This window comes from Melanotaenia boesemani, chromosome 23 (genome assembly GCF_017639745.1).
Source record: "Melanotaenia boesemani isolate fMelBoe1 chromosome 23, fMelBoe1.pri, whole genome shotgun sequence".
Lineage (NCBI taxonomy): Eukaryota > Metazoa > Chordata > Actinopteri > Atheriniformes > Melanotaeniidae > Melanotaenia > Melanotaenia boesemani.
Window position 1 is genome coordinate 14,626,583 of NC_055704.1, and position 27,706 is coordinate 14,654,288.

A 27,706-nucleotide genomic window follows, 5' to 3' on the forward strand; every position below is an offset into this window, starting at 1 on the left:
GTCTGAAACTGACGTTAGCTCGCAGGAGTGAACTCTGAACTTACCACTGCCCACTAGTGGAGGAATTGACTTAACAACCATGGCAACACAAAGGATGCATGAAAGTATGAGGATGGCAACATATGACAATGTTTGAAATAGACGTTGCCATTTATGTACATAAGGGAACATAATTAGGCCTTTACAAGTACAGCAGAATACACGTGTACTTAAAGGTGACAGTAAACAACTTGACGGTGAGTGTGAAAAAGCACATATGTAAAAACGGTTAAAAAAAACTTTATCTTATTCTCATAGAACATGCTACTGGCTGGTTAACATTTTAACAGCATAAAAAACACATTTTAAAACAACAGTACTGGTTTATGTCAGTTAAAGACACTTTAAAAATACCATGCATCTGACATAAAACATGCTAGGTAGTGGATAACACAGACCAAAGTTAACAACAAAGTAACTATTTGAATTACCCATCTCAAAAGTCTGTCTACAAACACTACACAAACATGGTACACATACACACTACAAATTAATAATAATGCATTTACATTAAATTCTAATTAGTTTTAGCATATAAAAGTGGCGTTTACTGTACCTGTGAATCACAGAGGAGAGACAGGTTTTAGTGTGTTGCTCAGGCCAGACCTCGTTTATTCTGAGTTGAGCATGTCCAAAGCATAGACTGAACCTCCGTGACGTCACCTGTAGGTTTCTGAAGAGCTGAATTGAAACTCATTGGGCAGTTCCCACAGTCGCCATCTTGGCAGAGTCACGCGTGTTGTCGTTCCCGGAAATTCCAAAAATGGGCAAAGAGGTGGAGCTGAGAGGGAGACTATGAAGTAGGGGTGGATGATTGACACCTATCAAACATTGAGCTGCCTGTAGCTAAGAGCTAACCAAGTGAACCTGGAGCTAACGCTAGCTAACCAGCTAACAGAGGTTTGTGGGGAAAAGCTAAGGTGTGCTGTTAGCCAACTAAAAATCACAGTTGTGCTGCACTCTCCCTTCTTGCCACCGATATTGGATGCCTGTCAATCAAAAGGACATACCCCTAATTATGCAGAATTTCAAGATTAAATGACATCCAAACATCCAAAATTTACCAAACACCATGTGAAAAATTAATGCTAGATATTAGAATAGTTCACAATTTATACAAAAAGTAGGAGGTGATGTTCTTTTAACAAAACGTAATGTAGCCATTTTTTCCAACCTACTACACATGCTAGGGTTTAAGCTAAACAAGCAGGTTAGATATTTTTCTTATTTTTACTACAGCTGAACATGACAGAAAAGAAGGCAATAGTGGGCTGCTTCTGAAGTAGACATCTATTACATTTATGTACATACTTGGCAGCTGGAAGTTGGAAGGTGTTCAAGTGCTATACTTTTTTATCCCAGATAACTCTTGCAAAGATGTTCTCCCCCTACAATGCACTTTATTTGTATGTATGTGGGAATTATACATTATGGTTTATAGAAATTAAACTGTAAAAGAAGTTTATTTTTGTTTGTGTAAAATAAGTAAAACCTTTGTAAGAATTTTTCGCCCCCCCGATAATATGGTTTCGCTTGGCTTTTCTTTTTTATTGCATGTTTATGTCAATGTTCTCAATAAAACTGAAGAAATAACTGTTTAATAAATTTTTATGTTGGCAAAATTTCTTTGGAATCAGCAAAAATATGGTTTGAATTTACATTGCTGTGCAAAAACCACACACAACTGCTTAGTAAGTGTTTGAGTGGGTGCTTTATAAATATAGCATTAATATATTAAAGGTTTAAAACAATGTGCACATCCTTTCCTTTCCCTTAGTTCCCCGCAAGCATAGGGTTACTGCATTGATCCAGATTTTTGTAGAAAGTCCAGCAGCACAAAATCTCTACATTCAAAAATACCGCACAAGGGAAATGATGGGAGTATGTTTTTTTTTTTGCTCTGTAACAATAAAAAAGAAATAGAGCAAGGAGACAAAATCAGAGGAATAAAAGGCATTGAAAGCAGGTGTATGTAATGCAATTACCTGCTCAATGTGTTATCAAAAGAATGGTTACATCTCCACTGGGCCACTTGTGTCCCTTCAGTATTTAACCTATTATCACAACATTGTGACTGAAGTGTTTCTGGCCTCTGTGCCAATATGACCAATAATTGCCAACCACCAGCACTCAAAGCTAGCCAACCTGAAAGTTCGCAGCTTTGCAGGGAATATTGTTTGACACTGTTTTGAAGGTCAGCTTCTTCTGCATTCAAACCCCAACAGACCCCCTCCCTCTCCGATCAGAGGAATCACTGTAGAGATGTGTTGTGCTCTCTTTGCCTGGTGACCCATACCGCCCCATTAAAATCTAGCCTGAAACTCTGCCTGAGGGTCTCCTGCCATCATCCGCACACATGGCATCGCCAAAGCATTGCATACTGATGAGACAGCATGGAGCAGAGGAAGAGGAGTGGTCTGTTTTGAATAGTGGGGTGGAAATTAGTCCTGGGCAGAGATAATGACAGAATGTTATTAGATAATTGATGGGTTTGAATGCAAGAAGAGCTCAACTTCCCCTTTAGGAGTCAATATGGCTGACATGTTCTTTCAAAAGTTGTTCTTTTGTATTGTGCTGACTTGCAAAATGATAGCTCCCTCCACCATGGAGTTTCTGGCTATGTTTTGTGGTGGGCTTGTTTGGCTGTGTCAACAATTACAGTCACAAGATTATAAAATGTTCATTCTCGTTCCCATTTATTTTTTAAAACTATAAATGGAACATTGAGGGCTTTTAATTCTGAGCCCCCGTATACATCCACAGGAGGACAGAAGATCAGTGAGAACAATTGGGTTCTTAGCAGTTTGATGGGCAGCTATGGTGAAACTGCTGTAAAGCACTGTGTTTAAGGTTCGGAGGCCACGTCTGAGGTGGTAAAATGATCCTGCATCTTACACGTCCACCATAGATTAAGTTTGTTGAAATCTTGAAGTAGAGCCATCCACGTTAGTCAAGAACCACTGGCAAAAGTGTGACATAACCTGGGTTCAGCAAGCAAATTTGCTGTCCAGGACTTGGTACTATGGCTTGTTTTTTTTTTTTTTTTAAATTCAGTGTATACACATTGTGTCATGAAAAAACTGAACATTGTCTGGTGCCCCCTGTGGTTAGTCCATCAGTACCACAGTGTTACAAAATGATGGGGTTATTATGAGAGCCATAGTGACCAATAATTGTCTTTCCATGGAGTTATTTTCATGTTTGGCAGAACAATCCAATAAAAAAAAAAAAAAAAGAAAAAAAAAAAATTGTATCAAGACTATTTTGATGTTCTTTCACATTTAACACTGAAACTAAGTTGGAAGAGCAGCACATCATATAAACTTGGTTCAATTTTTCATCATGAAACATCAGTCAAGCAACAGAATGAGAAGTGAGTCATGCATCAGAAGTTTATCAGGATATATACTTTATTTAGCTAGTGTAATAGGTGATATCTTCATATCAGAGTTACAAAAACATAGTCTGTTTTCTGGACCCGTGATGTTCTTTTTTCCTTAATCTGAAGTGGTGGTTTCAGAGGTAGTGGACAGACTGACACAGAAGTTTCCCTGATGAGAAAACACAGAGTGTATCTGCTACTGGAAGGATGTAAGTAACTGGACTGTACACTGCTAAAAGGACAGTACATATATATATATATATATATATATATATATATATATATATATATGCTCTGATTAGATTTAGTGTTACAATTTTTGTTCATGTGGCTGAATGATGGAACAAATATGTTATTTGAAGCAACATAATATAAATTATTTACAGAAAATGAAACACTACATTGATTTGTAAAAAAAGAAGAAGAAAAAAAAAAAAAAACAACACATGCAAGGACATACATGGACCCTCACAGTTTAAAGAAATAATGCTCAAAACAGCACAATAAGGCACAGTTAGCTTAACAGCTATAGATGTTTTGATCCTTCAGCCTTCCAGTAGCAAACTACCTTGATATAAGTTTGAAGCTCATGTTGGAAGATTTTATTAAGCAGACTGGACTTTGGTTAAATGACAATAAATGCTTCCAGGAGGCAGAGAATACCCTACTGTTCATTAGTTTTAATTCAGGTTTTTCAAAATAAAGTTCTGAATATGAAAAACCTCATTTAACAATTTACCCTAAAACATTCAGTTTCAGACCCAGAGTACATAATTCGTAATTCAGAGTCCAAACAGATCGTTTAGTCATGTGGTCATCTCCAATTTCAGATGAACTATGAATCTTTGGGTTTTTTTTACAACTTCTTTATTTCTGACTCTTTATATACTGAACAGTACAAGTTCGGGGGCCTCCAGTCTGCTTTCCCAGTTCAACTCAAACGTTAATCTCTTTTAACCAGCACACTGATTTCACAGGAAAAATTAAGCTATACAAAAAGTTAAATAAATATTTCTAAAGTGAGCATCTTCTTTTACAATTATTAGACTATGTTTACAAAAATAATCCAAGGAGGGAAACCCCACTTAATATTAATTCAAACATAATATCTTGACCAAATTTGGATTTAAGTAAATCTAAAGATCAATCTCTTGCTTTTAAATATACACACATAAAAATAATTAAATAAAATCATTCTGATGCCAAGCAGTTTAATTTGTAAGGCTATACTGGTGCGTGTTATTTCTTAAATTTATACACTGATAAACTGAACAAATTGCATTTCTTTTTCTTCTGGGAATAAACTTATATAGCAAAATACTATAGATAAATATTTAATGGCTTTGCAGCACAGTCATAACATTTCAAGCATATATTAGTTACCTTGTCATATGAACACCAAATATTTTGCATTTTCTTTGTTGCATGCTCACTGCTGGACAACAGTCATTGATGCTCCGCCTGCTAGAGGAATAACACATTCTTTGTTTTTCATTTCATCTTTCTAAATATTAGGAAAATGGGTGTAGTTTGAACTGTTTGCATGCATTGACAAATGGGGGAAACACCTTGTATTTCTGGTTCTAATACAAGGTTTTGCTGTTGTATGAGCATATTTTAATAGGAAAATCAAAACATTTGATTCAAGGTCATGAAAATAGAAATAAGTGGAAGAAAAAAACTATTGTGATTCTATTACAAAAATGAAATGAATGAAACTTAGTTTGGGTAGTCTGATACCAGCAGGGGGCAGTGTTATTTGGTAGAAAGTGATTGTACAGCAGTCAGTTTCCCTCATTGACAATCATCATGAGATCAGAGATGCAAGTAGTTCCTCTTATCACTAAGTGCAAGCAAGATAACATTCACAAGGATATATGGAGAATACAGACATAAGAATATAAACATATTACTTGTGTAATATGTGCATGAAATGCTAGTGAACCAAGTGCATTTTTAGAGACTGAGTCAAAGTTCCAAGTTGAGAAGCAATATTCATAATTAAGACTCAGGTATCCCAAAGTAGAAATATAAGTGAGACCAAGTTGTGGTCAACAGCTAAACTCAGAGACTCTAAAGTTTAGAAAGAACACATATCACTCTAGGATTCACATTACAGCTGATTGAGCTGATAGTCCCTTGAACCACGCCATGTCGATCTCAGAAATCAGCATCATCTTGAGTCTAGGGTGAAGATGAGATGTTGAGCCACTGCTACACATTTAGTGATTGAAAGTAGAGGAAATAAAAAGAAAATAACCTTTGATCGTTCATGGTCACTTTGAAACATTACGTTGCATTTGTAGATAAAACATGTTTAGCTTTTGAATAATATCTGAGACCATTTAGTCAGGTTTTAGTGGCAGGTATTCAGGAAAAACAGATCAAACATGCAGCAAGGTAACACTTCTAAAAAGCTTTACACATGGAATGGACAGAATATCGAATAATATTGACATTTACAGCAAAAGGTAAAACAATCCAGCATGTTTTAGTGCATACTATACAGGTAGATCGATTAGAATTAATGACTTAGAAGTATAATTCTTGATATTTGCTAACACCCTGACAAGTATGTGGTTAATGAGTTAGTTAATGTAGAGACGAAAGTATGAATAACACAATTACTTAAAGCTTTAACATTTCAATACAGACATGTTCGGACACAAATGGAGCAAATGACACTCAATGTTTTGTGAGTTTTATCCTGCATCACAGCAAAACAAAAAATGGTTCACAGTTAACACAAAGCTTCATATAACACTATCAAGTATGAACTGTAAAACCCCCCTGCGCTCATTACACTGCATTACATTTAAGGCAATGTATCACAGAATGGACCGCCATTAGAAATACATTTCCCTGTATATTTGCATTAAAATAAGTGAATGTTGCTCATGGGCTCTACGTGTAGAAAAAAAGCATGATTATGCAGATGGGTTTTGGTCATTAATACCTTATTAAGGCCCACAGAGGAAATTACATTCAACCACAATTAAATTCAGTGAATTGCAGCAGTTTTCTAACAATGTTAGGGGTGAAGTGTGGCAATACCTCTTTTAGTGCAGCATACTGTATATGAGTGTTAGAATATGAAACCCAAGACATTTAATGCAGCATTTTATGAGTAGATCAAAAGTTTGTGCAGGTTTTACTGCACAGGGTTACAGTGCTCAGGCGGGCAGCATAATACACAGGCACCAGCGTCACCAGCTGTGAACACATCTGTTCTTTATTAATGGTAGGTGGAAATTTAGGGCACCCAACTACTGTAGTTAGAAGTTTCCCAGTTCTTTTTAAATTGATTTTAAAGTTTTATGCTTAGAGAATGGCCATGTTTATGGATATACCCTATCAGACTTCATCAGTTGTTTAGCTTGGTCAGTTGTCTGGGTTAATGACATAGCACCTGCAGTTGCAAAGTGTTTGCTATGACTGTGCAGCTGGAACAGTGAAAACCATTAGCTATTTGAACAGTGAGTTACTTTTTTTCCATTATATGGTTTGGCTCAACATGACCTGACTTTTCTAACTTTTGATACTGGATGCTCTATTTTTTTTTCCACTGTAGACAGCTCCCCATCAACAGGAGTTCCTTTCACAAACCTTTACAAGCTGGGACTGATGCACCTTAGTTGCGGATGAGTGTAATATGTGAAAGAGCAGAGTTTGTCAGAGTTTGCCCACCTCTGATTTGCCTCTGAGGCAGCATGGGAAGTAGTATCAGAGGTGGATTTCATGTAAGTTTTAATGCTTCAAGGCCTGAGAATGTGAAGTTGTGATTATGCAGGATGTATGTGACTAGCATGCTTCATGATGTCAAAGCACAAAACATCATCACAGAATCTTAGCTGCAATGAAATAGTCAAAATATTTTATCATCATGTGGTCATGGGGAGTCACTGGGGAGATGGTGTAAGGATATAGTAGATGCACATTTTACACGCCTTTCAACATGCCAACTTGGCAGAGTTAACATCACGCCTCCTCTAATTCTGCAAAGCTGTAATGATTTGTGAAAGGACTCACCAGCAAGGGATAAAGCCGGCTTTCATCATTCATCATTCACATCATTTGTGAATGGACAAAAATGTCCATTCACAAATGAATAGACTCATCCTTGCGACTAGATTACAAAAACTGATATGTGAAAGGGACGACAGACCGTATTAGCTGATTATCACGACGGTGCTTTGTGAAACTGCTGTGTAAAAGGAACAGGATACAAAACGTCCATGTTTAGAGTGGCCATTGCACTAATATCTTTATGAAGAACGAAACCTTGTACCAAACAGCTCATCAACAGCCAGCTATCATGTAGTGTGCCTCAACTAAAATGAGGCTTCACAGATCAAGAAATAACACTGGTGATAAACTGGTGACCTTTTAGAGACAGAAAGTTCCTTGAATCAAATCCTGTCTTTGCTTCCAGTTACTAACCTGACCTTTCTTTATTTACCACATATGTTGTGAAGAAGACTTATTTTATTATGGTCACAAGAATATCAATGGTCAATGGTCATGAGTTATGAGTTGTGACTAAAAAAAATTGAATTGCATAAGTGGCAGAAATGAGCATCCTCTGAAGGGTTAGAGTCTGACCGGACTCCCTCAGTCAATCAGGACAGGCTCACAGCAGAATCATTGCTTATTTGCACTGAAAGGAGCCAACCTAGGTGGTACAGACATCTAATGAGGATGCTTTTAAGGGGGGGCTCACAGAGAAAATGTTTCGTACACATCTTAGGCCCAGACCCAGGACCAAGCTGGCATGGGAATGCCTCAGTGTTGAAATGTGGTTATACAGACGGTGGTCTCTGTTTATACTGCTTCCCCTGCGACCTGGTCGCAGACAAGCAGCAGAAAATAAATGGATTGATTCAATGCTGGCACAGTTTGAACAGTGGCAACACTTCGATGCTGCATTCACTTCATATTGGAAGATAAAGCAAGAACAACAAAATGACACTTGTTGCTGCAGCTTAGAATATTTGGGACATAAAGGGACAACTATAAAGAAGCTAAAGGAGATAATACATAAAATAAGGGTAACTGACAATAAACTAAAAGTAAGCTGCCCTTTTTAATATTCTTGATCTGGACAACTTGGGCCCTGGTACCTTTTGATTATTTAATCTGTTCATAAACGGAAATTTGATTTGCATTTCAAAATATATACAAACCCAAGTTAAAGTACAGGGCTTGTTAATTTTTTATTTATTTTTTTTTTAATTCTAATTTCTGAAAAGAAAATCCAATGATAAGGAAATATATGGACCAGTTTGAGTAACTGGTCTTATTTTCTTCATCTAGGCAACATGTTTGTACCTCTCGATAAACATTGTCCTTTGCCCACTTACGTCATTAAATCAACATATATAGATAATTATCCCACAGTTATGTGGTAAACTGAATGTAGCATAACAGCAGCAGTGTCTCAGAGTGGCAGTCTTTACAGTACAACCAATATGAGGTGAATGTGGCAGAAAAGTAAACATAACTAGTACTACTACTATAAATGCTTTCTAAATGGAAGCCTCTTCACAAACATACAGTAGAATAATTTAATTCTCTGGTTAATAATTCAACTGTAATCACAGCTAATGCATTTAATAAACAGATAATATGCCTCAAAGCCTCTTACAGCATAGCTGTTGCTTTGGCAGTTATACAGAGGACCCCAAATAGATCGTGGTTGGACACTGAGAGGCACCTCTTGGCTAGGAGCTCAGTTTGATTGTAGTTGATGGTGCTGCAAGGTTGCAGTGGAGGTGACAGTGAGCTGTTGGCAGAGCAGAACATTCTAGATGTTGGTCTCCCGCTGCATAGGTTCTTCACCTTTCTCACTCTTTTCCACCAAATCTTCAGAGGCCTGAATTTCACCATCAGCCTCCTTCTCGTCCTGAACTGGGTCCGGATCTTCCGTCTCAGTTCGTTTGTACATCTCTGCGTGCTTGCGCTCACGCTCCAAGAGTCTATAGTTGATAAAGTTTCCGATGAAAAGCCAAATACTGGCGAGAATCACAACAGCGCCACAGCAGAAGTACATGTACTTGTAATTTTTTGTGACATCAACCAATTTTCCTGAAAGAGAGAACAAAGTTGTCAAAGTTCGGTCTTAAAGAACGGAGATGCACTGAACAGAAAATGTGACTCGATGTTGCCTATTGGCCATTATTATTACTTTAAATGAATCCTACTTGTGATTAAACTATATAACAATATTGAGAATTCAGAATTTGTGCTTAAACATATATAAACATACAGAAGTGTTCACATATAGAGACACCGTACCTGCTAGTGGTGGACCAAAGAGAACCGGGCAGCACTCCACAATCGTAGTGAGTCCCACAGCACTGGAAAACCGCTGAGCTCCGACCAGGTCCATCAATGTCTCAAACAATACTGAACTGACCATGCCAAAGGCAAAGCCAAAGAAAACAGCATACACCACCAGGCCAGTGTAGCTTTCAACCAGTGGGCACAGGATATGGCACACTCCGTTGTATAGCACAGCAAAGCTGAAAAAGTACTGGATCTTTGGCCGGATCCAGCGTGAGTTTGCCAGTAGCCCCATAGTAGGCCTGGCAAACATATCAACAAATGCTAGGATTGAAAGCAAGAAAGCGGCAGAGTACTCATCCACACCCATGTCCTTTGCATAGGCAGCGAGGAAGACTATAGGTGCAAAGAAGCCCAGGAACATGATGACGTTGCCTGACAGGTAAATGAGGAAGCCGCGATGCTTGAAGAGTGTCAAATCCAGGTACTTGTTGATTATTTGCCAGGCACTGCGCTTCTCTTTTGTGGTAGCAGGGAGGGCAGGCAATTCTTCGTTCTTTTTGGCCTTGTTGGGTGGTGGTTGCAGTGGTCTCATGAGGGAGCCAGCCACACAGCAGTTCAGCAGCAGGCCACCGAGGATGAGGAAGCTGCCTCTCCATCCAAACTGGTTAAATAGGTACTGATTGAGAGGAGCCAGGGTGCTGAGGAAGACTGGGCTTCCTGCCATCGCCAGCCCATTAGCAATGGGACGTTTCTTATAAAAATATCTGCCTATCATTGTCAGTGCTGGCTGCAGGTTGAAGGCCAGTCCGAGTCCTGTGATGACAGAAGCATGTCAGACTTGAAACAGCAATACTACAATTCTTAATGCAACTAGTACTCGAAAAAGCCTTTTGAATAGGATCTCCATTGTGTGTTACTACTCAAACTATAAAAAGAACATATAAGCCAAATTAATATAAATCACATTAGATGTGTCCCAATTTGGCAGTTTTGTCTCTTTTGGGGATATACTGCATTATTTTTACTGGAAAAAAATAAGATGTTACATAATATCTTGGCAGTGCACCTGGTAGGTCTGTTTCTTTTTTTTAAATGGTCTGACTTGTATAGAGTCTTGTATAGATGTTAAAGAAATACATGTAAAGGAACTGGGCTTTGGTCTATATTACTGTGTAATATCTGTAGTAGATGTCTGGAATCTAAATCTAAACACACAGATGAAAACTTCAGCTTTGTTAAGGGAGCCTGGTAAATCTAAATAGACTGTTGTACATTTTGACCTAATGGTAAGTTTTAAAATGGGATTTAGAAGTACTGTGCAATAACATGAAAAGACTATAAAGTATATGGCACTAGATATATTTTTAACTTCTTCTTTTTAGCAGCACAGGTCAATCCAATCAACTTAGAACGGACTTACATGGATTTAGAAGGGCTTACCTCCAATTACTCCTATGCAGATGTAAAGCTGCATCACGTTGTTACAAAAGGAAGCTAAGATCATGCCAGTGGAACAGAGGCATCCCCCCATCATGACAATGGGTCTGCAGCCATATGTGTTGACCAGTATGCTGCTGATGGGACCTGCAATAAATGAAAGAAAGAAAAAAAAAAACATGCACAAATGTTGTATGTTTAAAGTTTTCAGGATCACTGAAAGTGAGTGTGTAATAATGTAATCTGTTAAGTGCTGCATGCCAGTAAGAACATGGTTGCTATTAATAGCAGTAAGTAGGTTGTTTTACATTTTAAACACAGTATTACCATGTCAAGTTAAATGAATTTAAGTAAAGTGGTGATTCTATGATTTGAAAAAAGTCTTAAATATATTTAAAAGAGACATAAAAGACTGTTTCAAGCATCTGAGGTCTATAAACTCAGATAAGACCAAAGCTATGATGTTCATGATATATAATGTTAAAGATTCTTATGAAATGTCTGTTGAGTTTACAAAGTTGCCTCCTGGATTAGTATCATTCAGTCAACCTCCACTCTCAATTCCAAAACGTTTAATTGTGATAATAGGAAAATCTCTGAATCTAGAATTGGTGTGCTTAAATGTGCATTAAATCACTGTTTTCGGACACTGAGGGGCAGTGTAACACATCTATAAAACAATGGCACAGTGTTCACAGACTATTCTGTTTTAAAGAATAACCATCAGAATTTTTTGTGCCAATAGTGATGGGCATCTGTTGATGTATCACTAAATCATCATTAGTGACTAAGGATTTATGACTCTGTCTTGCAACATGAAAATTTCTGCTTGAATCATGGTTCAAGTCTTTCTATCTGGAGTTTGCATGTTCTCTGGGTACTCGGATTTCCACCCAAAGTTCAAAACATGCATGTCAGGTCAAATAGTGATTTTAAACTAACAGTAGATGCGATGTAAATTTCCATTTTAGTATCAAAACATAAAAAGGATACAAGGTTTTTTTTTTTTTTTTTCAAGTACCATATTTGTATCTCTAAGGAGACAGGAGGAAAATTCACAAGGCACGTGTTTTGTTTTTAACCTTGCATCAACTCTGGAATCTACAGTGTCTCTGGAAATTTAGTGGAATTTTAAATACAGAAAGTGTAATTCGAATGGGGAGCAAAAAGTAATGAAAGGAGTTTTTTTTTTTTTTTTTTTTTTTTTTTTCCTTTCGAAATAATTCCATGTATCATATTTCTGCCAATGCAATTTAAAAAGCCACAGCGGACAAGAAGTCATCTCACTTAATTTGCTCTGCATGAATCTTTTCTCGACCTTGAGGAAAGTTCCCCTCATTTGCATCCGCAGCAGTGATCAGTATTCTCAGGGGGGCTTGGCTGGGCCTGAATCGGCCAAGATGAGGAAGCCCCTGAGCCTCCACATTACTTCCCTTGCAAAAGCTTTATCATCTCGTAGCCAGACACAGCATGGACTTCATTACACAGTGCATAAAACCCTTAACTAAATATAACCACCTAGATTCCAAAAGGGAGTGACAGATACAGAAATGCCATGAACTGTTTTTTTTTTTTTAAATGAGCTCTAAAGTAAAAATGTGTGCAGCTCATGATGTGAGGATGCCAGCCATCCATCACACTTCACACAGGATAGAGCTGACAGAACTGGAAGAAACTACTTTTAAAAGCTGTTCTGCTGCATGTAGACATGGAAAAGGTTTTCAGATATGATTGCATATCTGGCTCCTGGATATTTTCAAACGGATATTTTCAAATGGAGAATAAACATGTCTGAAAAATCACTAAATCCAAGTTTTTATGTAAACATGAGGCTTTGACATAATGTTTAAGGTGTGCAATATGCAACAACAGATGGTGCCTTTGATATTAAAGCAAGCTTGTGATAGGGAGGTTGCCTTCACCTGTGAGATCTATCTGGATTTAATGTTTAATGTCTGCAAAAGCAAATATGCATTTTTCTCTACAGTATCCATTTACCACCAACAATTTTCATTTGAGCTTTTTCCTGTTTATGAAATAGTCCCATATGAAAACTGTTAACAGGATGCCCAGTGGATTATTTGACAGAATTACATGGTTACTGAAAGACTTCTTAATCCCTTTTCACATTCAGCAAATCCAGTAAACATCAGGGTGCTATTTCAGTGCTGAATTTAATTTCAAGGGGGGAAAAAACACCAGGGACTATCATCTAGAGGAAATAATAACTTCTAACCAAAACCTGCGTTTAGTTAGTTAATAATGGCTTAAGTTAGCCACTTGCTTACATATAAAAATATTAAATGTTTTAACTTTTTTCCAGCTTCTGAGAAACAATTCAGTTCATATCCTGTCTTCTTGTATTTATGACTGACAGTGAATTTAACACCCTCAAGGTCAACCCTGAGTCTCTCCCTGGATTAGAAACATTGATCCAACTGACACTCAGCATGCAGCTTAAAGAAATCATCGCAGTGCGACACTCACTCTTCCAAAGGGAAGACAGCATGCCATGGATATTTTTGTGATGTGAAATAACTGCAGTTATTTCCTTCAGGAACTACCTAAGTTTGGTTTTACAACTTGTAGACACACCTTTTTTCAATGATTTTACAGGTTTAGCTGCAGAAGTTTACAATAGTCCTTTGTGTGGAGAGACTTCTGTTTGCCAGCTGATTTGCATAGTCGGTGAACTGATGATACAAATCTCAAGAGGGCTCTACCAGCGTTACTTATTGGGGGAAATGTGATATGCAGATAACATGGTACGGGTTTACAAAGGCAAGTACATCACAAAAAATCAGGTTTATCTGGTTACGTTGGCGTGCCAGGTTCAAGAAGCTGAGTCCAATGTCTTGGCTTTGTGTGATTACTGGCTGATCCGTGTAATTTTTTGTTTTATCTCAGAATATGAACAAAAAGAAAGTGAAATAGAATATCCAAATGAGGAAAAAAATATCCATACCACTGTCAAAAAAGCCAGCAAAGGGATGAGACTGCACTCCCAAAACAAATCCAGTGTAAATGTCAGCATTAGCATGCTAACAATAACATGTCAAGCATGGATGTTTACCATCACCCAATCCCCAATCCTCAACTTGTACCCTAATCACTAAATATTATCAGACTTAAGCAGATATGTAGTTGAGTGTGTGAGTTTACCCTCAGTATGTATTTGATGAAAATGGCATCACTTACAAATATATTTGCAGGTGAATTTCCTGCATCATCCACCTTTGAGTATGTACATGTTAAAGGTGCAAGGCAGCACTTGTTAGCATCATGCAACAGTGAATTTTGTTTGTTTTTTTGTTGTTGTTGTTGTTTCTGCTGCATATTGTTAGCACCAACCCTGTCTATGGAATATGGAAGTATGGAAGGACATACTTTTATACATATACTGTAAGACTGGCCTTAAAATCATGTTTTAGCCTATTCCTACTAGACCTGAATGATTTAAACAAAAATCTCATTGCATTTCTTTCCTGACAAATAATGTGATTTTGTTTGTGATTGAATCTTGTCACGGTTATGGTTTTTATGTTCATGTTTTTGGGTTTCTGGTTATGTTTAGTTTTTCCGTGTTTGTGTGCTGTGGTTTTCTGTTCCTGCGTCGTTAGTTCACCTGGTCTGATTAGTCATCCACTTCACCTGTGTCTTGTTATTCCCTCTGTGTATAAGTACTCCTGGTTTTCTGTTATTCCTTGTCAGATCCTTACATGTGGTTCATTCCCCTGTCGTGTGTGGTTCCCTGTCCTGTGTTTCGAAAAAATAAACCTTGTCACCAGCACAGTTCTGCCTCCTGCCTTGACTGCCTGCATTTGGGTCCTCACCTCTGCCCGCTACACGTGACTGAATCTTTTCAATGCCAGCTTCTATTCAGTGTTCACACAAAAATATATATATTTATATTACATGATAAAGGATTACCACATGAAATTACATCTAACTGCTCTATATTCTAACACAAGGACGTCAAGTTGAGATATGAGCTGCTTCACTTACCAACTGCAAGATGCAACCTGTGGCCAAAAAACTGAAGGCTGCAGGTTACATTTCCTCTAGACTGGGATTATACTTTGTCCTTGTAGTAAAAACTAAACAGTCTGAGTTTTTTATGTTATTTATCAAATTTTCTATATGCTTTCTTCATTGCACATGGTGGAGTTCATCCTGATGCAAGCGCACACACACAGGTGAGCAAACTCTAACCAGCAGAGAGTGCATGGTGGAAAATATGTAGCTTCAGCCACCTAAAAATCATAAAAAAATATGTTTTTTAAACTCTTCAAGGGAAGTGAAGATGGAAAAACTTGTGTTGTACATGAACACACCAGAAAATTTCCTACAACTTTTACAAAAATACAGAGCTGCTAGCCATTAAGAGTTTTTAAATAATAACCAAATCAAAAAGACATATCATGAAAGTAGCACAACAGCGACCAGATACTAACTCACAGGAAAAATAAAAAAAATAATTATCTCTTAGTAAATAAGCCCACTGGACAACTCAGTGACTGTGGCATGAGGAATAAGGAGTGATCAGTGATGAAAAGTGGTGAGTGAGATCGTGCAAATGCGACCTACGGAGGTCAGAGGCAGACCAGGGCAGCCCAGAGACCCGGGCCCTCAGCAGCAGCCCCGGAGCACTAACCCAAGCTACCCCACCCCGAAGACGACTCCAGCCCCACCCGAAGGGCAGCAGAGGAGAGCCCCAGCAAGAGCCCCCCGCAGTCTTGGGGAACAGGTCCCAGTGGGCCAAGACCTGCAGCCGCCAGCCCTACCAGGGACTGGCCACCCAGGGCAGCCCAAACGAATGGGCCTAGGGCCCCAGGAGCCCAGATGCGGCCCCCCCACCCTCCAAAGGCAGAAAGCCCGCACCATGCCTAGGAGAACCAGGCCCCCCGAGACAACCACCCGGCGCAGCACGATGTTCCAGCCGCTCACCCCGGGAATCCAGGGCGCCATCGACCCCCTCCCACCACCCTCCACCTACTCTAATCTCCACACCATATAGCCCCACACTCACACCCTCCCCTGTGACGTACCCACAAGCACTCACCATCATACCGTACACTACAACACTCAACCTTCTCCAACAAATCTGAGAATTTTGCTAAACTTTTTTAGCGGAGCTAAACGAAATATAAAGCTAACCAGAGTTTTTTTCTTTTTGCTATTAAATTAAGCTAACAGACAAAAAGTATTCCTGTCGCATTCCTGACATCATTACTGTGATAGATAAAACATCAGAAGAGCAGCTTCATGGCAATCCGTTCAAGCTGTTGAAAAGTTTATTTTAGCTAACTTCCAGAAAGCAGATGGGGGGGGGATCAGTCATCAAACTGAAAAAACAAACTTGTTTAGCATGTTAAGTTCATGAAAACAAAATGGACTGCAGGTTGTGAACATGAGGTTAGTACTAGGCAGGGTTAATAAGTGAAAGGTCTTTTCAGTCATTTGGATCGATTACATTATTACTTGTGGGGATCTGCTGCTGTTGGCTCATTACCCAGCAGCCTCTCTGTAATGACAGGGCTGTGTAAACACCACACAGAAGCAGCTGTGGGGAATTAGAAAGGTGTTAAACATTCAAAGAGTGATGGAATCATCAGTTTAATAGGCAGAACAAGAGAGCAGGTGTTTAATGAATAGCTGATGAGTGCAATCAATATGAATGAATGAGAAGAGTTTCTAGTTTAGTAACTGCACATACTGATGCCGTCAACACGATAAAGACATTAAGCCATTGAAGCAGACAGTAAAAGTGTGGCTCCAGCACTTATGATATCCCCAATCCAACTTTTTCTCCCAGTAAGGTTAGAGGTCGGCAAATAATTAGGAATAACTAGCAAACATTTTAAGTAAGAAACAAGTTTATCTACAGTAATGATATTCTTTCAGGCTGTTTGGACTGTAGCTGTGTTTCAAACAAATCATGCCACCTGTTAATGAGCAGCAGTCTGTAATAAACACTGCAGCATTTCAGCCTCCTATCCATTCGGAAAAAGGTATTTCTTTGTAGAATTTTCCTGCCTGAAGCAATGGTAAGCCCATGACTCTTGATATAGGTATGAATCACAATCTTTAGCCTTTATGTGCAGATATATTTTGCTTTTTGGTCGCAGAGTTCCATCTGGAAGCTGCTCCATACAGCACAGGGCTTTTCCGGCTTGATGTTGTCACAGATGGTGACAACCCAACGGTACAAGTAGTGAGGATTACAGTGTGGACAGATGGCAGTCATGGCAGTGCCCAGGAGAGAGCTGCAAAGCTAAAACTCAAGAAGGAAATACAGGTAATCAAAGCAGCAGGGTGGAAAATACTATCTAAATATTTCTTATTAAATGAGAATTTTTCCATACAGTGGCTACTCGTACAGGAACAGTTCATGTTCTCCAATTCCTTAAAAATATTGTTTAAGTTCATTAGACGTTAAAAAAAAAAAAGTAATAGCAAAACTACGTTTTATCATGTTATCATCAAGCCAAAACATTACAGGTTGTAACTTGTAAAAACCCGAGTGAAACAGGCTAAACAGGTATCCTACAATCCTATTTGTAATATTGGAGCTAGTAAAAAATAATGGCTGGTGTGGTGCTGGGGATTTTGGCACATTTTGGGGGCACTACCCACACCTCCAGCTGTGTTGCACATTCCACAGTAGCTTGATCCCTACAAGTTATATCTCATTGAAAAGGTGACTAATGAGGCTTTGCAACGTTTTAATACAACACCAATTGGTGTTATTAAAGGGGAGAAACACTCAGCCAAACACAGATTTCTTTACTTTTTTGTGCCAAGTTTGTTTGCATTTATTAAATATGCCTGGAATAAATTTGGTCTTTCTACAAACTTGTTTTATGCAGTTCTAATGGCGGACCAGATTACATCCACGACTGAACTAGTAACACTATATAAACTCAAAACTGGGTTGTTGAATCCTTTCTTTTAAAAAAATAAAGATTTCTCCTTTGAGTTTATAATAATGTACTCTATTACTATAACAAATTTGTCATTGACTATTTGTAGGAATAAATAATTTGGTGAACAATTAACAAGCTCAAACATTATTTGGGGATAATGACGAGTAACAAAACCAATTTGAAACAGACTAAAACCAAGAACTAGAAACCAACAGAATACACAAGAAATAAAGCTGCATGAGAACATAAGCAGATACTGACTTAATGTAGAAAAGAGCTGAAGAAAAGCAAAATATGTCAGCAAACCAAGTATAATTAAGCTAAACCACAGGATCTGATTCACACAAAGCATCGTGAAACAAAAAGACAAATCAAAACTAGATCTTTATGTTTTGTTTTTTTTATTCTTTGTAAAGTAAAATATTTAGTCTGAGCAGTAACCCACAGTCAGAGTAAACATGAATGCTTATATGCAGTGGGCCTCAGCTTAGACTCCTGCAGCAGATGAGCAATTTTTGTTGAAGTGAGTGTGTGCATTTTAATCCATTTTCCTTCCAGATCTAAAAATAAATCTATGCATGTTCTTACTGACTTACAGATCTGGAATCCTCAGGTGAAGATCATTGTTTGGAGTCTCTGGTGAAAAAGTAAGGTGAGATTAAATGCAACCCATGACTAACCTGCAGCATACATGACCGCAAGCATGATGGAGGAGATCCATGCGATCTGACTGTAGGAGGCATTGAAGATGATCTGGATCTCTTTGAAGAAGACTGTGATGGCTTTGGGGAAGGCGTAGGAGAAACCAATGGAGATGAAAGATCCCAACACCACAGCCCACCCCCACCCGCCGTCTGGTGGGGGCACAGCAGGAGGACTTGTGGCTGGAGGTGGCATCACTGGCCCACCTCAATGCTATTCACTGCAATGACAGGAAAAAAAGGATATGAAATTAATACTCATAGACAAGAGAACTTGCATGTTTGCTCTTCTTTTTCTTCAGTTCATTCTTAGGGAAGAGAGCTTTAAAATTAGAACGAATTAGGATGAGAAGGTGTTTATAGGAAAATGTCACAAACCATTAAAACTGTATGGATACACCACCAGCTTCAGCTCTATTGACAGTACACATACATCCGTGTGATTATAAAACACTGTCCTTTGTGTCATTTAGGTGCAAACCAATAAAGTGACACATGAAGACATACCAGAGCTCCACATCCTGGAAGAGATGTGTGCCAACATGCAATCACACACACATCAAACCTAATTCAAGAGCTGACTCTCACTCTGCTCGATAGGCCAGACTTGCCCCCACCTGCTTTAACCTTGAGTCTGCACCCTTGCCTTAAAATAGGCAAAGGCAGTCAAGTGACAAAAACTTAGTCATGGCTTATAATCAGGTGGTGTGTGTACAAAGTAAACAAACCATAATTACACTAAAAAGAAGGAAACACACTCACCAGCACTAACTGTCAACACCCTCATACGAGCTCAAGTGTAGGAACCTGTTAAACAACTCCTTTTAAAAGCCAACTTCTGATGTGAATATAACATTTCCTTGAAATCACTGCCCCTGACTTTGGACGACTTTAGACTCGGATGGTCGCTTACTATGTTGTGCTAAATGTAAATGACCCCTTTTGCATGTCAAATATTATTTATTGCAGCAGATGTTCTGTTCCAGCTAGAATATCTCTATTTTGAGTAGAATATCTCTCCATACATTTATCTAAATATTTGCCAACATAACAAATTCTTTAAAAGAAATCTATACATACTTAAGGGACAAATGAGATTTCTGTAATAAAAAAAAAAGATAAAAAATAAAAATCCCAAGTGCAATGTTATTGTTTTTTTATTTCTTTCACAGGGTGCATGACCTGTTCCTAAAATAGCAAAAACACATCTTGCGCTCAAAGTTGCACGGTGAAGGAAAATAGAATCCAGAGTATGCAGTCCTTGTGTTATCCCTTTAATCAAAGTTAGAGATTGCAGCTTTTTCCAGAGTTCCACACAGTGCATCTAATCCACGCTAATCAGATTACAGGCTGTCCGAAGCAGCACTTGATGGAGTTACTGGTTTTGGTTGATTGAACGTGACGACAATGCACGATGGATCATCAGAACTTATAAGAAGCTTAAGTTGATGGGTTCAAATATGAAGCTCCAAATAGAAAGAACATAAAAGAGCAGAGACTGAATAAAAAATAAAATAATAAATACGGGGAAACATCCAGCTTTACAGAGCTGGTTTATCATCAGCCATAATATAAGTACATAAGAAGTCAAGTAAAGCAAAGTCACTGCCCGGTCATTACAATGTCAACACTTCCTCTCTTTTGACTTCCAAGTCCAGTTTCTCCTCATGTCCCATCTCTACTGTGTCCTTCACCTGACGCTGCTAACTGCAAGAGCAGCTGACAACCACGCTACATTAAAAGCTAATGGTTTATAAAAACACAGAAAAGGAATAACTTAGCTGAGCAGTAGTGGCAACAGACCTGAAAGTGTGACCCATTGTTTCACATAACTTGAAAGACCATTTCTGGTATAATATATTACAAATGCAACAAAAGTTAATGTGCCTGGTAATAATAAAACTTCAGGGTCAATGTGGGGATTTTTCTGTCAGAACTTCCACTATGGCTCAAAGTCCAGCAGCTCCAGCACTTTATGGTAGCATGACTTAATCCCAGGTGTGTGTAGGCATATCACATAACAATCAAAAGAGGTTATCAAAGTGTTGTAAAAATAAGTGACGTAAAGTGTGTGAAGGTTACCTGCATCTTGGCCAGTGGTCACAATTGTATAGTATAGTAAATCCTATTCTACATGCATCTGAGGTGACCGACTGGATGATTTGATTATTGAAACATTATTATGGTTTATTTTCTCATGTCTGGGGAAACCAAACCACAAAAGGTCATCTGACAAAAGTAGCCATTTAACAAAAATGTGTGCCAGTGTGTGCATGTGTGTGTGGGTGGCTCCATTAAAGACATAACTTACTACTTGGGCAGTGAGCCTACAAGACATGTCTTTGTAGAAAGGACCATCACAGAGTATCGGATTTAACTGACAATGAGGGGCCATAGCTGAGAGAGCAGAGTCATGTTTCAGGTCAGCCTAGGTAAAGCAGGATCAGATATGTTTGACTTTTGTGCTGAGAAACTAAAAGAAAACACAAGTCATGCATGTAGAGTCATTTAAAGTCAATGGGTTTCAGAAGCTTGTGTTTGGATTTACAGTTTCCCACCATTTTGGCAGTTTCTGGAGCAACAAAATACAACTTTGTTTAAATAGAGCAGCCTGCATGGATCTGAGTAAGGAAAGCACAAAATAACACACATAAAAAAACATAAGCCGGTGGTGTCGGTGTAGAGATATACACACATAAATACTTATCCCTACTGCATGACATCTCTTGTAAACCAGCAGTTTTGGCTGATGATATTTGTTATGATCAATGCAACATGTTCATAGGTTTACAATGATGCTGCATTTCATTTGAACCCTTCATTTCTGGGAAGGAAGGTTTATTAGCACTTCCATCTGTTTCCTGTCAATAAAACTGTTTACATAGTGCTGTCTATTTTCAGTGGGTTTATTGCTACAGTGCTGTAATGCATGTGCAAAAATACATTTTAATGCACTTGTACTGATAACTATAGCTACCCTAGTCAATGAACAAATCCTTCTGGTTTTCAATCATAAAAAAAACCCATTAACTTAATGCAACATCATTCCAAGCTCAGGGTTCAGACTGCCAGTGCAAATATAATTCAATGCTGTATGACATGCACATAACAATATCCAATGTTTACTTTCCTTCTAACTTAATTTTGGTTTCCACCAACTTCTGAGTGGCTCTTAAATTGTTAGAAGTTTCCCTACCAACTTGCCACTAACCTTTTTATTTATTTATTTATTTATTTTTTTACTATGCCAGGTAGCTATCATGTCTGAGTTTATCAGATGACTTCTGCCTGCCCATGAGGCTAATGAGAGAAGAGACAGTAAATCAAAACTGTAAAGATGTGGGTGTTCGTCATAAACTGTCCACAGAGGATGGACAAAGCCACCATGTGTTACCCAAAGGTTTGTGGACAGCTGCTTTCACGCCTCAAGTTCTGAACAAAAAAACCCACATGGTTTTTTGGACCTAGTGGAGGTGACTGTATCCGGATAGCAAGCAGGAGCTGGAGATACTTGAAACCTTATAAGACTCTTTGAGGCCAACTATATAGTTCAGTACAGAATCATCTTTACAGCAATGAGCATTGATTGGAGCTGCGGCACCATATTTACTTACTGAAAAAAATTTAAGTTAGAATTTACAGCAAGACTACTGAACTTTGGCAGATTTTCATACTTAGCCGCCCCGTAACGAAGGCTAATTCGGCATCTGCCTTGCATCCTGTCTCTTCTCTGATATCTCTCCAGCCAGTAAAAGTCAGTCCAATGTTGACTCTTATATCTTGCTGTGTCACTCCCTCTTTTTTTCTCACTTCTTTCGATGCAATATCCTCTTGCATTTCTTTGCTGAATCAGACATGGTGCATGATCAAAACAGCAAATGTGTTGATATCGAGTTCACTTCCATCTGGAATGTGCAAACAAAGTGCAGTCGTGTGATGCTCTGGGCTAGACAAAAAAGTTAAGTGCGGTTTCTCAGCCTTGGGACGCTACAAGACCATGACGGCTCCAGGACTATGAATCATGATTGTCAGTGTACAATCAAAAAAAAATCTGAAGCACAGAGTTTTTAGTTTGGAAAGTAGCATTGCTTTAATAAAGAAGGATCCCAAAATAGAAGGACAGTTCTGATCAGATATTTTGTCACCCTTCACAGTTTTGGCCTGTGGAAATGCAAAAAAAAAATGCATACCAGCCATTCCGTACAACAATGGAAATAGGGCTTTTCAAACCCAGTAATTAAACCCTTTATATTCTGTCTCTTGCCATGGACAATTTGTCTACTGAGCTCAAGCTTTTGCTAAAATTCAATAGAGCTGAAATATCCAGCAGCTTGAGTTAAATGTCATCCAGATAAACATGTAATACAAGTTCTGACAGACTACAAAGAGAAACTTGACCTCAAGAGTCAGCAGTTACCAACATGAACATCACATCCCCACCCACTCCATCCAAGTCTCATGCTGCGACTTAGTTACGGCAAAGCAAGAGTAACACAACTCACTTTGTTCTAGAAGTAGTTCATCAATAACACAATTAGCTAGCCCCTAAAGGTTGACTAAGTCAAGAGTTACATTACCCTGAACATAACAGTGATGTAATCTTACTACAGTGATCAGGTAAGCACACTTGACCTTGGTCAACAAACATGAGAAATGCCACAGAAACAACAGCTCCCTCTGAAAGCTGCTAACAGGCTCACAAGGCCATCAGGCAGGGGGTCTTCCCAAAAAACTTCACTAATACTATAATACTCTTTCTACTAAACTCTCTGCCTCTGCACTTTGAAGTCCTTGAGCTAATTCCTAAGGATGAGCCTTGATTAAACAAGTCCACTTCACTTTTCCTTGTGGACTGACAACGCCCACATCCAACAGCCAATCCAAAGCTCCTTCTCTGGCACACACCTCTGAGCCACTAATAAAGGTCAGAGGCTTGTAGCACTGTTCCCTCTTTGTTGCAGCATTTGTATAAGGTTTTACTGAAGCCATTATGGGTCTACTTGAGTGTTTAAACGTAACTGACATATGCTCCTAAAAGGAATATAATGCCTCATTGTCTATCAGGCTGTGTTTCTACACAACAAGCTGATGTCAGCAACAATCTTCCCCCAGCAAATCTGGTGAAAGGACGTGATCTTGAAATATGATACAAGTGCGAAACCAAGTTCACTTACCTTTCACACAAGAGAACAACCTTATCTGTGTATTACACTACAATCTCAACTCCTTACAATCTTCACAACACAATTCAGTTCAATTCATTTAGCAGAATCTACTGGCAGAATTACAATACACACACAATTTATTTACTTTGATTTGTTGATTTGAATTGTAAAGTGTCCTTGGGTTTCCTGAAAGCCGCTTTAAGTAAAATGTATTATTATTATTATTATTATTATTATTATTATTATTATTATTATTATTATTATTAGTGGTAGTAGTAGTAGTAGTATTGTTGTTATTATTATTAGTATTATTATTATTATTATTGTTATTATTATTGTTATTATACTGTGTTTCTACTAGGGATGTCACAATCATACATTTTCTTGGTAAAATTATTGTCAAAGAAATAATCATGATTTTATAATAATCACAATTATTAAGCATTTATTTCATAACACTATGTGTCATATCACATGTATAGTCTTATAGGTTTTTAAGTTTAATTTATCTTTTGATGCAAACATAATATAAACATAAAATAATATAGAAACACAATGAAGTAACCTAAAAGTCTCACTACAGCTCAGTCCCCTCTGCTCTCTAAACAAAAAAAAGAATACTACATATTGACTCTGGATTTTTCTAAAAGAAAACAAATGAAAAGGGCGACAGGACTTGTACCAAAGAGGCTTCTTTTAGTGAACTAAATCATAAAGAATTAGGAAGCACATGGAAAAAAATCTGTCTGGCTTTCGATTTCCAGCTGTTTTCTTTACATAAATAATACTGGAAATGAGAAAATAAAAAAGCAATACCATACAGTGAAAAAAATGCAAATGAAAAACTTCTGGCTTTTCTCATATGTATGTTTAACATTCTGTCAACGCTGCTGAATGTATTACATTGTAAGTCCATCTTGAAAAATTGCAAATGGCACAATGACATTTAATTTCAGTGTTACAGGTTAGATAAATATTAATGTCATTTAACCAAACTGCTGTGCATTTAACTTTACTTTAGTATAAAAAGCTGGTGGTTATCCTGCAAGTGGTAAAACATATTCAATGCATGTCGTCCCTTCACTGCAGCTTTTTTATAGCTGCTTTACAGGCTGGCCAGTTGTCCTCCATAATGACACCTTGGTCATTTTATTTTTCTTTAAACACAAAAATTTGACAAGGATGTTTGGAGGGAATAAGTTTTCCTCTGCAATACTGTCCTATTGAGGCAAACCTCTTCTGCAACTCACACAGAATTTAAAAGAAAGGCAAAATGTGGATGTGGCATCACTTTGTTTTCATTTTGTGTGCAAGTTAAACTGATTTTTGAAACTAAATCTCCTCATAAGGTTCATAATCTTTTGTGATAATATTGAGGGATCTTTAGGATTAATTAACCATAGTGTTTAATACTGTGATTAATTGTGAAATCAACAAATTGTGTTATACCTAGTTTTTACAGTAACCCAAGAGAGACAAACCAAACACCCAATTTAACAACAATTAACCAGACCCATGGTCAAAGCTGAAATAGGCAATTTAATGAAATTATCATTAAACTCATCACAGACAAAAGAAAGGAAGTGAATTACTGACCAAATTATGAACAACTTCTCTATGGTAGGTGGCGATATGTCCTTTTCCAGCATGTGTCTGACTTTTTCTGGTGCATATCTTACATCACACCAAAACTAACTTAAAAAAATTAGCTAGTAGTAAAAGGCCAAGCTGAGTGTCATTGAATACATCCCGATGTAATTTGATTCTCAATCACAGTATTTGGATTTAATTGAAATATTTAATTAAGTGCAATTTTAAAGGGGACAAACACAAGCACAATTATTTTAAAAGTTTTAAAACACTTAAAGACTAAAGATGGCTTTTGCATTTTTAGAAATTTGGAAGAGGATGTTACGGGATTTTTAGCTGGTTTCAACCTGCAACTTTGCTGCTATATGTCTAAATCCTACAGCCAAGCTGTGACAGAAGCACCCTGACACCCAGTCTATGAGTCAGACAAATAAGAAAAATCTTAATATTCCTGCCCACATGTTCAAAGATTATAGCTTCCATTAGAAAGAGTGTCAACCAAAGACAAGCCAACACTGAAAACTCCCAAAATGTCCTCAAAGGCCAGAAAACTTTTCTATAATTTACTCTGTCATTCTAAAGAACAAATACTCTGACATTTCAGAAAATAGGCCTCTTAGCCTATTCAGAGAGGACTCTTTTCCCGGTGTAGTAAACCAGCAACAGGCAGACATTAAGTCAGTTAGCTAACTCCAGGAAGCAGCTGCACCTGGTCGAGATAACGTCAAACACATCCTCTCATAAAACCACAGTGTTGGGTTTACACTTCACTCTGTGTACAGATTAAACAAAGCAAATAATACATGTTAATTCAATAAAATGGGACAAAATATGTTCTCTGCTCAACCTGGAGTACTACTGTGTTTTAGAGCTTACACATCCTGTAATTTCTACTCTTGGCCACAGAGGTCGCCGTAAAATAGATTTTAAAGACGAGAGGAGAGATGCTTTGCCAGAGGAAACTAGTTGAACAAGAGGTAAAAACGGTTCGTTGTATTTTGGTCACACTTCAGGAAATGACCTACAGTCTTACTATAAGCCTGTGTAATATAAATCCAAAGCCAAATAAACAGAGTGCACTGACACACTTTCCACCAGAATGTAACGTGAAGCTATTTTTACAGCTGATGAGAATGCAGCATCCCCCACTTGTGACAGACTTGCTGTGTTTTAAAAAAAATTCCTCATCTCTCACCGTGTGATGATAGTAAACTTAATAAGACGCATTAAGCTGTAGCTCCATTGGAAAAACTAGAGTAGAAAAAGTGATGCCACAGCAAGCAGGAGATTCCTCAGCACTGCAGCGTAATCATATGATGCTGCTGATGTAAGGACAGGGACCGGATGAAGCCAGTCTTAATTCCCCAGGCCTGCATGGGCTAAGCCAGGCGCTCAAAGTAGCCGCTAAATTTACACGAATTTAACTCTAAGTTTTACAATTCATTTTCTATGGTAGTTAATCGTCACAAATTTCGACACCTTTAAAAGGCTCTTGAACGCATCATAAAATGTCTTCACCCATCCAGCAAGGACACAGAACCGGACTCCAACATTACTCTGAATTTGCGCTATATTTGTGGGTAATAGCAACACAAATTCACCTGGGTTTAGAAAATAAACACGGATAGCTCATTTAATCTTCCTGAGCAGCAGCAACAGCTGCTCTTTCAGCGTCAAACAAACGCTATATAACCTATATATTATTATTATTTTACCTTTGGGGGAATAGAGACGTCCGTAAGTGTCCTGCGCAGGCTAGGTGACCTTGGAGCGGAAAGATGCGTGTGTCCGTGGAGTGAATGGCTGTATTTGAAATGAATTTCCTGAGTGGTGAGCCGCTCAAGCGCGGAGACACGGAGCTGCTGCGCGCGGTAGAGGGCGGCGCTGCTTGCCTCCTTCTCTATTTCAGACCAGAGCAGCTCAGTACCGGATTATCTCAGTCTACAGTGCAGTACACATTAATTATTCCTCCACCCAGCGCGTGGGTACTGCAGTGTAGATTCGGAAAAAAAACGGAGAGGAACGCAACAGAATTTGTAAGTCAAAACAGCCAGTGTTCAGCCACAGAAATTTCAAAGAGCAAAAAAAAGCCTTTTCGGTTTCTTCCTTTCCAGTTCGTTTCAATTAAGACACATCTGGGTCAGTTTGGGTACTTTTGTTGGGTCAAAAGTAGCTCCCACT

The 27,706-nt window shown here is 38.2% G+C and overlaps 1 protein-coding gene across 1 annotated transcript; it reads right to left on the minus strand.

Annotated features, from left to right (window-relative positions):
* Positions 1–4,280: 4,280 nt before the first annotated feature.
* Positions 4,281–27,644, minus strand: zgc:165507 (uncharacterized protein LOC561188 homolog). Its single transcript, XM_041977836.1, has 5 exons — positions 27,241–27,644; positions 18,750–18,991; positions 11,147–11,290; positions 9,716–10,519; positions 4,281–9,505 (listed from the first exon to the last, which is right to left on the minus strand). The coding sequence occupies exons 2-5, from the start codon at positions 18,964–18,966 to the stop codon at positions 9,225–9,227; spliced, it is 1,446 nt and encodes a 481-aa protein (XP_041833770.1). The 5' UTR covers positions 18,967–18,991; positions 27,241–27,644; the 3' UTR covers positions 4,281–9,224.
* Positions 27,645–27,706: the final 62 nt, after the last annotated feature.

What these genes read in the sequence shown, in the direction of transcription:
- zgc:165507 (XM_041977836.1), bottom strand. Translation starts at nt 18,966, where the DNA reads ATGCCACCTCCAGCCACAAGTCCTCCTGCTGTGCCCCCACCAGACGGC. An exon ending in TGCGGTCATGTATGCTGCAG is followed by an intron (nt 11,291 to 18,749) that starts GTTAGTCATGGG and finishes CATTTATTGCAG; the next exon opens with GTCCCATCAGCAGCATACTG. An exon ending in CTTTGGTCCACCACTAGCAG is followed by an intron (nt 9,506 to 9,715) that starts GTACGGTGTCTC and finishes TCTCTCTTTCAG; the next exon opens with GAAAATTGGTTGATGTCACA.